At 36.1% G+C, this 13,775-nt stretch overlaps 1 protein-coding gene across 2 annotated transcripts; it reads right to left on the minus strand.

Moving 5' to 3' along the window:
• Positions 1–8,144: 8,144 nt before the first annotated feature.
• Positions 8,145–11,526, minus strand: LOC148588105 (histone-lysine N-methyltransferase, H3 lysine-9 specific SUVH4-like). Of its 2 annotated transcripts, XM_088512327.1 has the most exons (7): positions 11,233–11,526; positions 10,475–10,529; positions 10,213–10,322; positions 9,252–9,428; positions 9,031–9,139; positions 8,714–8,884; positions 8,145–8,513 (listed from the first exon to the last, which is right to left on the minus strand). In XM_088512327.1, exons 2-5 carry the CDS (start codon positions 10,527–10,529, stop codon positions 9,110–9,112), a joined length of 372 nt encoding a protein of 123 aa, XP_088368453.1. In that variant the 5' UTR covers positions 11,233–11,526; the 3' UTR covers positions 8,145–8,513; positions 8,714–8,884; positions 9,031–9,109. The 2 variants fall into 2 exon arrangements, with proteins under 2 accessions (XP_088368453.1, XP_088368452.1); XM_088512326.1 differs by lacking the exon at positions 9,031–9,139.
• Positions 11,527–13,775: the final 2,249 nt, after the last annotated feature.

Below are 13,775 nucleotides of genomic sequence, written 5' to 3' on the forward strand. Positions count from 1 at the left end.
TAACCGCTAACTGCTTTGGTAGGCGATTATAAAAAACCGCTAACTGCCTAGGGCGGTTGCAGTTTTAGGAGTAGGAAAACCGGATTAATAATTGAACAAATATTGTTTCCTGACAAGTATATGAAGAGGAATCCGAATATTATGTTTTTGTTCCTTTGTGCTTGGTTAGATACTCTGGTCCAACAGTTCATTTCGTTGATGAGCACTACGACACTGGGCGTATCCTTGCTCAACGTGTTGTCCCTGTGCTTGCTAACGACACTGCAGAGGAGTTGGCAACCCGAGTTCTTCGAGAGGTAACGTGATTTTAACGCTGGGCGCATCATAATTTTCCCTCATCTCTCTCTCTCTCTCTCTTTAGGGTGTGCTAGGTTTTTCCTGCGCAGTAAAGTTGAGAAAACCTGAATCATTAGTCATTTGTCAACTGTTTTAACTTTGGGACAATAGTAACACCAAGTTCTGGCTGGTTCCTATTGAATGATTTTATGTCTTTTGGTGCCAAATGATAGAATAACCTCTAAACTCACCGATCCTCCATCCATGATTGCCTGAATCCCAGACCTCTGTCTTTGGAAGGAGGAGAAGTACCCTCTTGAATGATAAAATTACAGGATTCTTGGGCATAAACTTTCCACTTGGGTGTGATTCCTTTTTGTGACATTTTTATTGTTTTATTTTATTTATTTATTTATTTATTTTCAAATTAGGAGAGAGTGGATAATTTGGAGGGAAGATAGTGTTCCTCTCATCCGGAGCAAAGAAAACCCAAGTGAGTTCAGGTAGCAAAACAAAACATCAGAAATTTTTGCTTTTTGTAGGGTTTAGGTTTTTCTCTATCACTTTTGCCTAGTCTCAATATATATACAAACATACTTGAATACATTTTTACACCCAAAATTGAGAAGAAAAAAAAACTCCTACCTAGCCGATTATTGGGGGAAAAGGGAAAGGAAGAAAAAGAAGCAGGAAGAGGGAAACCATTTTTAAGTAACGTGGTTTCTGTTTCATTATGTATGACTAAATCGCCTTGCACTTGAGTTTTGTTATGTTGTTAGACCATTGTTGTATGTGCAAGAGGTAGAGTTTGAAGATGGTTGTATAAATATTATGAGTAAGAATTGAGATTTTCGGCTGCCATGAGGCATTTATGCGTCAGACATTTGACCTTTTTTTTTTTTTTTTTTTTTTTAAGAAAAAAAAAAAGATTGAAAAAGAGAGATATTAAAGGAAAATTCAAATTTGAGGTATTAGAACTAAATTTAGGATGATAAAATCTCTTTTAAGTGATACCATCCCTAAAGGGTTAACATTCCACCTCTAGGTTTTAGTTTTAAATCCAAAAATAAATTTTGAGGCATTAGAAACTAAATATTAACTCATAAAAATTTAACCAAAAAAAAATCTAGCAGGACTAGGAAGAGAGATTTTTCTACAATTTTTTTTTTTTTTTAATAAAGCCACATCAGACTTTGGCAAACACTTGTCTGACTCTTGGCAGCCTAATAGCAGGACTCTATCAGTAATGCTCCTTTTCGTATTCACATATTACACTCATATTGCATTGGCTTATGTATCATGTTTTAAGTGGCTTACAATGTGCTACGCCTGCCAATATGACATGAGTGTAATCAATGGGTGTAAAGACACTACAAGAAACTGACTCAGTAGGGGCGGCGACTAATACTCAACTATTAGGGGCGACTTGCATAGTTAAGTATTAGCGTCCACATAAAAGTGGACGCTAATAATGGGTCGAAAGGTTGACTATTAGCGTCTACTTTACAGTGGACGCTAATAAGTCGACCCTAATATACACGCGGGAATTATTAAAGGGGCGGGAAAAATTTAAGGGGCCAAAAAAAAACTTTTAGTGTCGACAATAGTCGACCTTGATAGTACACCAATAGCGTCCACTTAAGTGGACTCTAAAAGCTGAAAAAAATAAAAAAAATAAAAAGAAAAAAAAACAAATAAAAGATCAATAGGGTCGACTCTCAAAGTCGACCCTAAAGAGTAGGTAGAAAAATTAAAAAAAAAAAAAAAAATTAAACTTGATGACCAATAGCGTCCACTAAAAGTGCGCTGAAGACACATTATTAGGGTCGACTTTATCGACCCTAAAGAGTAGGTAAAAAAATTAAACAAAAATAAAAAATTAAAATTGATGAGCAATAGCGTCCACTAAAAGTGGACGCTGAAGATACATTATTAGAAAGTCGACCTTAATGTATAAGTATTAGGGTCGACTTTGTCGCCCCTAAAGAGTAGGTTGAAAAATAAAAAATAAAACTTGATGACCAATAGCGTCCACTTTTAGTGGACGTTGAAGACACATTATTAGGGTCAACTTTGAAAGTCGATCCTAATGCTTAAGTATTAGGGTCGACTTTATCGACCCTAAAGAGTAGATAAAAAAATTAAACAAAAATAAAAAATTAAAATTGATGAGCAATAGCGTCCACTAAAAGTGGACGCTGAAGACACATTATTAGAAAGTCGACCCTAATGCTTAAATATTAGGGTTGACTTTATCGACCCTAAAGAGTAGGTAAAAAAATAAAAAATTAAAATTAAAATTAAAAGTAATGAGCCATAGCGTCCACTAAAAGTGGACGCTGAAGACACATTATAAAAGTCGACCCTAATGCGTAAGTATTAGGGTCGACTTTATCGACCCTAAAGAGTAGGTAAAAAAATTAAAAAAAAATTAAAATTAAAATTGATGAGCAATAGCGTCCACTAAAAGTGGACGCTGAAGACGCATTATTAGGGTCGACTTTGAAAGTCGACCCTAATGCTTAAGTATTAGGGTCGACTTTATCGACCTTAAAGAGTATGTAGAAAAATAAAAATAAGTGACCTAGGTCACGTGGTGTGCTGTCCGAATGCGATCGATCGCACCATGTGTGCGATCGATCGCACCTTGTAACAGAATGTTCAAAGCCAATATTCGATTACTGTGATCGATCGTACCCAAGGTGCGATCGATCGCAATAACAGAAAGGCTCAAATATATATATATATATATATTTTTATTGCTGCCCAATAACGTCTACTAAAATTGTGTATATATCAAGGCACGAAGAGATTCACAGTTGATGGGTATACGCAAAGAATTGCATGTGCAGCCAAATGGTGAAACTTATAGGATGCCACTTGCGAAGTACACCTTGACAAGAGATGAGAAGAAGAGTTTATGTGAGTGGTTGAAAGGTGTTAAATTTCCTGACGGGTATGCATCTAACATTGGTCGATGTGTGAACAAGCTTCCTGGTAAAATTTCGGGTATCAAAAGCCACGATTGTCATGTCTTCTTACAGCGCTTGCTTCCTGTTGCAATTCGAAATTTCTCTACGTCGGAAATACGATCAACATTGGCCGAGTTCAGTACCTTTTTTACGCAGTTATGTGCGCGGACGTTGAAAGTTGACATCCTGAAACAAATGAAAGTCGACATTGTAATAATTTTATGCAAAATGGAAAAAATATTTCCGCCAGCTTTTTTTGATGTTATGATCCATCTAGCACTTCATTTACCTCGGGAAGCCGAGCTTGTCGGTCCCGTACAAAACCATTGGATGTATCCGTTCGAAAGAGAACTTGGAAGATATAAGAAGTGCACGCGTAACAAAGCGCGTCCAGAGGGGTGTATTGTCGAGTGTTACCTAGCTGAGGAGAGCTTGACCTTCTGTTCCAGGTATCTTTGGGAGATTGAGACAAGATGGAACCGTGAACGGAGAAATGTTAACGTTGATGTTGTAGAAATGAGCCAGCGCTTGGATGTGTTCTCCCAACGAGTTCGGCCGTTAAGAGCAGCTAAATTAGTAACACTGGATGCTAATGATTTTGGTAGGGCACGATGGTATGTGCTTACCAACTGTAACGAAACGGCCTCATATTTGGAGTAAGTTTAGTAATGGTCTTTGTGTTTTACCTGTTACGACATGTTATAATTGTAGGGTTGATGATCATTTACCAATACGTTTATTTTTCATGCAGTGAACATTATAATATGATCAAAAGAAAAGGCGACCGTGACATTGATAAAAAGCATGAGGCTAATTTCGAACGTTGGTTCCATAAACGTTTATACAATAGTGGGCGTACTGCAGATAATGACTCAAAACAATTATATGATCTTGCATGTGGGCCTGATCGTCATGTTAGATCGTATAGAGGTTGCATCGTGAATAGGGTTAGGTACCACACGAAAGAATGTGCAGAAACTTGTACTACCCAGAACAGTGGTGTTTCTGTTTCAGGTGAGGACGAAACCTCAATAACGGAGTATTATGGTGAGTTAAAAAATATTCTAGAGTTACGTTACCCTGGCCAAAATCTCGTGTACTTGTTTGGGTGCGATTGGTGGGACACTGGGAGTGCAACAGGAGTACGAATGGACCAAGGCTTCACGATTGTGAATACTTCTCGTAAATGGTGTGAATCCGACCCGTTCATCTTAGCATGTTAAGCTTCGCAAGTGTTTTACTTGGATGATCCCAAATTGGGTGGTAATTGGAAAGTGGTGCAGAAGTGGATCAATAGAGACATTTATGATATTCCAACAGTACAAAAGGGAGATAATACAGAAGATGACCAAAGACTCAGTGATGACGTATACCAGGAAGGTGAATGTGTTGGGGGTAATATGGTCTTTGTTGATGAAGCAAATGTTGAAGCCTCTACTCAATTACGTAGAGATGATGCGACAATAGCAATTGACGAATTATATATTCAACTTGATGCAAGCATGTTTGCCAACGATAACTTGCCGGACGAGGACCATGATACAAATTTTGATGAGGAAGAGGAGTTATGTAGCGACAACGATATAGACTCTGAACATGAAGAGAACTCTGAACACGAACAATCATCTTCAAGTAACAGTGATATAGATTCTGAATATGAATCTGATGATGAAATGTGTTGAACATAAGCTACATTTGGTGTAAGTACAAAGTGTATTAGCATATTTAATGAAGTTTATGCTCTCTCTCTCTCTCTCTCTCTCTCTCTATATATATATATTGTGGTTTTTTTTTTTTTTTTTTACTAGCATGATTATTGTATGTTTGTCAAAAATATTGAACATGCTATATGGTTATAATTTGACTAATATAATTTTTATGGTTTTTGACTTGTTAGCAGATTGATCATAACAATGATAACAACCAGACGCAAACGTGTTCCAGCAGCACGAGGCCGAGGCCAAGGTCAAGGTCGGGACCTTATTGACGAGCATGAGAGTCCGACTCTCAATTCTGGGTTTGGTGATACAGATATGCAAGTGTCGCCCTCGCCCCCCTCCTCCTCGAGTCAGTGGATGGGCATCATTCGCACGAGTCTAATAATCCTATTCACTCAATGGCAGGATTGGATTCACAGGGAGCCGCCCCTACTGCATCTTGTAAGTTCATGAATTATATGTTTATGAAATGTTATTTTTGTATTATTTTGGTTTGTTATAGACATTTGACAATATACTTTTCCAAATATAACTTAGTACGTTACCATGTTTTGCGTAACAGCTACCACGTCTGTCAGAAGTGTAAGGGATAAGGCCAAGTGTAAGAAGTTGAGTGACCACGTACTTAAGAATGGTCCCTTAGTGCTAAACATCCCAAATAGACACCGGACACCTGTAGGCGAGAATGCATCATGGTTTGCAAGCAAGATTGGGGAGATTATTCGTAACATGTGCGAACTCCATCACAGTGAATGGAAAAAGGTCCCAGCTGAGGAAAATAGCAAGTTGTTATTTCATGTTCAGGTATGAATATCAATGTAATGTTTAATAATATGTTTCGTATGAAAAAATAATGTGACACATTTTTTACCATTGTTTTCTTATCTATTATGTATCAGTCAAACTTCGCACTGAATATGGAACGATACGAGCACATCAAAGCTGTTGAACATAAATTGGGTCGTGCATATGCTAGGCTTCGTTCGAACTTGTATAAGGACCATTATAAGAAATATTTTGACGGCATTGATAAAGACGATGATGAGGGGATTGCCAAGGCTAAGGCTATTGGGAGGGAAAACGTGTCAGCAAGGTATGGTCCTGAACAGTGGAACCTAATATGTGACTCATTTGATGACGGTAAATGGAAGGTAAATATACATTATTATACTGATTAGAAAATTTAGATTCATATAATTTGCATGCACTTGAAGACATTTTATGAATAATTGTGTTTTTTTTTTTTCTCCAAATTTCATAGAAAAAGTCTGAACGAAATATAAAAAGCAGAAGCAAATTGGAAACAAAGCACACACTACAAGAAATTAGGTCTTTAGGGGCGACTCAAAGTCGCCCCTAAAGGTCCTAAAGTGGACGCTGTTGCCAACAGCGTCGACTTTTCGACCCTAAAGGTGTCGACGCTAATAGTCCGACCCTAATGATCAAATGTTTGATTATCAGGGTCCACTTAAAAGTCGACCCTAATGATCACTTTTAGCGTCCACTTTATCGACCCTAAAAGTCACAATGTTTTGACCCTAAAGATGATGTACACGGAAGAGAAAGTCGACCCTAATAGGCAAGCATTAGCGTCCACTTTTAGTTAACCATTAGGGTCCACTTTGTCGACCCTAATGGTAATTAAAAAAAAATAATAATAATAACTATCAGCGTCCAAACTAAAGTGGACGCTGATAGTTAACCATTAGCGTCCACAAAGTGGACCCTAATGGTCCTCAAAAATTAAAAAAATAAATAAAAAATAAAAAATAAAAAAAATAAAAAATTAACTATTAGCGTCCAAACCAAAGTGGACGCTAATAGTTAACCATTAGCGTCCACAAAGTGGACCCTAATGGTCCTAAAAAATTTTAAAAAAAAAATCTGCGATCGATCGCACTTGGAGTGCGATCGATCGCAGTACCAGTAGGTTTTCGACATTTTGCGATCGATCGCAGTTGGAGTGCGATCGATCGCAAAATATAAAAAACCTGCTTGAAAACCCTCTGGTACTGCAATCGATCGCACTTGGAGTGCGATCGATCGCAGAACCAGGGAACACTGGTATGAGTAACATACATCGGCTAACTCCTAACCACAATACTTCTAACATATATCAATAACAGTCCCACTAATACATGTTAACTCCAATATAATGAAGTAACAAAGTGAGACATCTACAGTCCCAAGACAATCATTGAAAAAATGCCCGCCAGCCCCCATGAAACATGACTCTTACAAAGGCTATCAAGTCAAAATCCCATTCACAGCCAAAATAGTGAGCTGGTCAAGAGTTGGGTCTACAGGACACTAATTTAGTTGGTAGGAAACAAGTCGGACCATCAGAAAGTAGAGAATTATTGCACAAACATTTGATCTAAATATGCATAATAATATTGGTAATCAATAACTCAATAATAATTAATAGTAAAATGGGGAGCAAAGGGAATGTTAAGCTAATAGGTTCAATGGCTTCAAGGTATAATTGATGTAAAAAACAATTCATTTCACATATGAAAAAGACAGTTAACAAGGCTAGGAAGTTTAGTTTTTCCAATGGTTTGATCCAAAAAGCGAATCAGCTGGGAGACACGTTCTTCAGTCCAAGCACCTTGTCAGGTTCTGTTGTCATTACAGCGAATTCAATGGCAGTACCTTTTACTTTTCTATTGTATATTTTTCGTTTATATTAATGAAATAATTATCTCCAAAGATGAAAGATAAGCGTCTGCTTTTCATATAAATGTAGATTTCCCGCAAGAAGATTGCCACCAAACTAAATTGGCAAGCAATAAAAAAAGGTGGTCCTCTCATCCAACCTAGCGTTGGGCAGGTTTCAAATCATCTCTTTTATATAATTTTTGGTGAGTAGGGGGAAGGGTGCCTTCCCTGTAGATTTTGACAGTTACAGGCAGCAAAGAGACATTAAAACAGCTACAATATAAACTTTCTTAACCCACATTTGCCTATATTATAACAAAAACCTACTATCATTGTTTGTTGAAACTGGCACCACAATCCCTATGGACCGCCAAGATTAAACGACCACACACACATGTATCTACTGGAAAATATACCCCAGTTTCTGGGTATTTGGTCAACTTCAATTATAAATAATTTCTGGCACTGCACCTCCTTTTGACATTCAAAAGTGTTAATGATTCAGATGAAGAGCAGCTTTTCCTTAATAATTCACTCTCCCATAATAATTTAGTGCATGCATGTGTGTTAAAGGATGAAAAATGAGCATGAATAGTGCTTGTCTCTTCAAGATATCAGAATAAGAATATCAAAAAATATGGGAGAGTGAGAACTGAGAACAGAATGCTTACATAGCAATGTTGAAGAAAACAACAAAACTGGCGCTTCTAAATAAGGCACTTTGTGGAATAGATTTTCCTTTGTAAGGGTAAAACAGAGACAAAAACCCAGCCACAGTAGTAGCAATGAGAAATGCTACAGACAAATACCCCAAAACGACAGTTGGATCAGAGGGGTTCTTGCAGATAACAACACCTTTCCCTGTTATTGGAGTTCCAGCTGCTGGCTGCAGAGATCAGAGAGAACAAGACGAATACTCAGACAGCAACCAAGAAACAATATAACCATTAAAAGAATGGAGAATATTTAGCTTCAATGGACAAATCATTCAAAGCATAAAAATAAGTAACTAAAGGTCAGAGCAAGTTGTGCTCCACTTCTTGGACTCCTATAAAATGTAATTTTTAATACATTTTATAACTTTACCGGAAATGGGTGTCAAGTTATTCATCAAAAGGAAATGGGTGTCAAGTCAACCGGTGCTACTCAGCTCTTCTCCTTGTACAATCCATCGTATGTGTAAACTTTACTGGTGTAACTGCTTTTAGATTCATGGCCACGAATGACTCTAACAGGCACATGTTGCTCCACACAGTTCTGCCATTGAGCGCATAGCAGGTACAAGTCAACTAATATGATTTCAAATTCAGAAGGCATTCAACACACTCACTGATTCTTGTGCTAAACTGATTCTTGCTCATAATATCACTTAGAGCTTCTGGGCTAAAAGCAGAATGACTTACCCAACAAAATTAAAAATAAAAGCAGAATGGATCAACAACTAGTGAGAGTGTGTTGATCTGATCCACACACTCTCACTGGTCAACATGACAACAATATCACTTTGAGCTTCTGGTTAAAAGGAGAACAGATCAGAAAGTACCATTGCAGGTAACAATAGAAAATCACTTTTTTTTACAAGTAACAATAGACAAAGGACTTAGGAGAGCTATAAAATACACACCTTGAGTGCCAAATTTCCACGCTCCATCTTTTGGTCTTGGATCTGATGCTTATTGCCAGTTAAATTATGTCCACCTTGACCAGTATACACAACATCATCAGCATTATCAAGGTCATCTTCATACATCCCGGACAAAACATTGGCAACTGCAACTGGGAACGTGTAGTTCCTATACTCCTATTTAGGAAAAAAAAAATTTCCTCATCAATTCTAGTTTAATTCTGATTACTAAGTGGAAGAACATTAAATTTCTAACTACATCAACAAGAAGAAAGACTACTCAGTCAGGAATAGCCTTTAATTATTCAATCCTTGGTTTACAGAAAAGCAGCATTAACACAATAGATAACATGACACACATTAGGCTAGAACAAGAAAAACTTATACACCAAGAAAACTGTAAATAGGTTGGCCTTGTTTTCTTTTGATTGTTATATGCATACAATCAAGTTGCAAATCACTAGCACTAGTACTGTGGAACAGTCGAAACTAAGATCTCTAGTTCCCAAGGCAGAGCCTCAACTAACTATGCTATGTTTGCGGGTGGTAAATAGCTTAGCATCCCTAGATAGAATGGTCCTAAGAGGCACTAAAAGCTTTAGGTACATAAACCATAAGCTATTGAGAAGTGTAAGGATCATGAGCTGCAAATTAGCTTGAGCAATATCATTTCACAAGGCTTTGAAAAACATAAAAGACATTCCAGTACCACCTCTGTGACTACCAAACAAGTAAACAAAAAGTAATCAACTACTTATTCGTCCACGCATTGACTGATAAATTTCAGAAGAGTATTTAATATGAGAAGGCCTTATTGGCTTATATCAATCATGTATTCAATCAAAATGAACAGAACTCCAACTCAAATCAAAAATGAAAATTTACAGGAAGAAAATTTATTGGCTGCCAATTGATTGCATTCTTAGACATCCCTAATCAAAGAGCAACATGATTAAATTACCCCTTTACTGTAACTCTGCCCCATATAATCAATCCCGTTCAGCCAGTGACTGTGAAAACCAACAGCAACCATTTCAGCCCGTGCATAGAACTGATGCCCAACCTTAATTCCTGTCATCAAGAGCACTTATTAACACCTCTTAATAAATGGTTTTCACATTGATAATGCAAAAGTCAAAATCAAATATTATAGGATGATAAACAAGCAAACTGCTACTAAAACACATATAACCAGAAAAGCAGTGTAAGAAAAAGCAACAAGCCTGGAACATCACCAATTCTTTTCACAGGGTTCAAGATTTCGTTAGCCTCCATCATCTGCCAGATAGTTCCATTTGGAAGAAAAATGGTTGAATTACATCAGAATGTGATAATTACAAAGATTTCACAATCATATTCTCCACAACCAACACAATCTACCATTCCAAAAATTATTATATAACAATGATGGACACAAGAACTAATATCATTGCCACATTATCATCACCATTATCAATGCAATTAATAACCCTTTTTCCTTTTGATGAATAACTTGGCACCCATTTCTAATACAATTATTTGGTTGGTCAATAAACATCTCCTCGTTCGGAACAAGGAACATCAACCACTTTCTCAGAAACCAAACAGAGAGTAACCCACACTGCATTGCAAACTCTTGACAAAATAAAGTCAGAGAAATGCTTAAGAGCAAATAAGAACGTGCACATTGGTGATTAAAGCCTGAAACTACATATATGACTGAATGCCGCAATGAAATCCGTGGGTTCCCAACGCCAAATTAGAATTACCCAATTCAGATTTGAGATACTCAACATAAATCTCCAAACACAAATCAAAGTCAACTACAAAATCTAACCCAACAAAAATGAGAAATAATAAAAATCAAGGTCACACCACTCTTCTCAGCAACCGAAATCCACCTCAAGCAAATTCAATATTATCAAAAACTAATCCAAATCTTCTACAACAACAAGAACACCGGCCACAAAAATTGCAAAAATTTAAAGTTTAAAGAGGTTACCTCGAGGATTTTTCTCCCCTTCTTTTTCTTTTTCTTCTCTGGTTTCCCCGAACGATCCACCCTCTCTCCCCTCTCTCTTTCTTTCTCTCTCCCCCTCTCTCTCTCTCCCTCTTTCAGCTTCTCAGCAAAGCCTTGTATGAAAGCTTTCGTCGGTTAAAGTTTGGGAGAGCAGCGGTAGAGAGATTGAGAGTGAGAGTGATGAGGGAGGTGAGTGAGAGGGGTGTTAGGAGGATTCTGGTGTTTTGAAGGTTTGGGGAAAAAAAAGACGCGGTTTATGAAATTTTTGATCCGAAAATTTCAGATACCCGCCACTGGTTGGCGCTTATTTTTCGCACTCAATAGGGGCGACCTAATGAGCCTCAAATTTATTTATTTTTTTTTTAAAAAAATTATACTTATAATTTTTTAATTTTTATTTATTTTATTTATTTTTGTTTTTCTTTATTTTCTCATGTAATATGTTTTTATTATTATAATATTAACTAATAATTTCCGTTTAATAAATTTTTATAATAAAGATCATTAAGTTGATATTTATCTTATAATTAATTATAAGATCAATACAAAATCCAAAGATAATATAACTAATGCACTAAGATAATATAAAAAGCTTATAGTTCAATTGAATGTTCGATTGAACCTTCAATTGTATTCAGTTTGATCGATCAATTGATCTTATCATGATCAATCTAACTAATTCATTAGGATCAATCGGATGTTTGATCGATCAATTGATTCTATTACGATCAATCGAACTAATTCACTAGGATCGATTGGATTGTCGATCAGATGCTTGATCTTATCACGATCAATCAAACTAATTCACTAGGATCGATTGGATGTTTGATCGATCGGATTTTCGATCGAACATTTGATTGATCATTTGATTCTATCACGATCAATTGAACTAATTCACTTGAATCGATCGGATTTTTGATCAGATGTTTGATCCTATCACAATCAATCGAACTAATTCACTATGATCGATCAGATGTTTGATCGATCATTTGATCTTATCACAATCAATCGAACTAATTCACTAGGATCGATCGGATGTTCGATCAAACATTTGATCTTATCACGATCAATCGAACTAATTCATTGGGATCGCTCGGATGTTTGATCGAACATTTAATCCTATCACGATCAATCGAACTAATTCAGTACGATCGATCGGACATTTGATTCTATTATGATCAATCGAACTAATTCATTACTATCGATCAGATGTTTGATCGAATGATTGATCCTATCGCGATCAATCAAACTAATCTATTAAGATCGATCGGATGTTTGATTGATCATTTAATCATATCACGATCAATCGAACTAATTCATTACTATCGATCAGATGTTTGATCGAATGATTGATCCTATCGCGATCAATCAAACTAATCTATTAAGATCGATCGGATGTTTGATTGATCATTTAATCATATCACGATCAATCGAACTAATTCATTATGATCAATCGGATGTTTGATCAAACATTTGATCCCATTACGATCGATCAGACTAATATGTAATAGTATCGATCAGAATTGATTTTAGCAAATGTTTGATTGAACCTTCAATCATGTCAAGTTGTATTGATTGTATCCCGATCAATTTAAGTAATGCACTAATATAATATAAAATGCTTAGACTTCAATTCAATGTTCGATCGAACATTTAATTTGTTTGAATTTTGTTCGATCATTTGATCTTATCACGATCGATCGATCGAATGCACTAGGTAGGACCAATCGGATATTTGATCAAACCTTCAATTTCAATTGTTTCAATCATTTGATCTTATCACGATCAATCGAACTAATTCATTATGATTGATCGGATATTCGATCAAACCTTCAATTTCAATTGTTTCAATCATTTGATCTTATCACAATCAATCGAACTAATTCATTATGATTGATCGGATATTCGATCAAACCTTCAATTTCAATTGTTTCAATCATTTGATCTTATCACGATCAATCGAACTAATTCATTATGATTGATCGGATATTCGATCAAACCTTCAATTTCAATTGTTTCAATCATTTGATCTTATCACGATCAATCGAACTAATTCATTATGATTGATCGGATATTCGATCAAACCTTCAATTTCAATTGTTTCAATCATTTGATCTTATCACGATCAATCGAACTAATTCATTATGATTGATCGGATATTCGATCAAACCTTCAATTTAATTGTTTCAAGTTTCATCGATCATTTGATCCTATCATGATCGACTGAACAAATGTACTATGATCAACCGGATATTTGAATGAACCTTTAATTTCAATTGTTTCAATTTTGATTGTCACTTGATCCTATCATTTCATTGTATCACTATCAAAGTTGTTGTACATTATTCAATAAAAATTAAAAAAAAATTAAAATAAAAAAAAAATTAAATTCTGCCTCTCTTTTAACATTCTGTTACTGCGATCGATCTCATATTGGGTGCGATCGATCGCAGTCACAGAATGAACACGTTTGTACATTCTGTGACTGAGATCGATCGCAAATTGGGTGCGATCGATTGCAGTCA

The sequence above is a fragment of the Corylus avellana genome, chromosome 1 (genome assembly GCF_965113065.1).
Source record: "Corylus avellana chromosome 1, dhCorAvel1.hap1.2, whole genome shotgun sequence".
NCBI lineage: Eukaryota > Viridiplantae > Streptophyta > Magnoliopsida > Fagales > Betulaceae > Corylus > Corylus avellana.

Excerpts from the sequence above, each read along its gene's own strand:
- LOC148588105 (XM_088512326.1), bottom strand. The coding sequence starts at position 10,529 with ATGATGGAGGCTAACGAAATCTTGAACCCTGTGAAAAGAATTGGTGAT. Across the intron at positions 10,323-10,474 it reads AAGAATTGGTGATGTTCCAG|GAATTAAGGTTGGGCATCAG; the intron begins GCTTGTTGCTTT and ends TCTTGATGACAG. Across the intron at positions 9,429-10,212 it reads GGCAGAGTTACAGTAAAGGG|GAGTATAGGAACTACACGTT; the intron begins GTAATTTAATCA and ends TTTCCTAAATAG.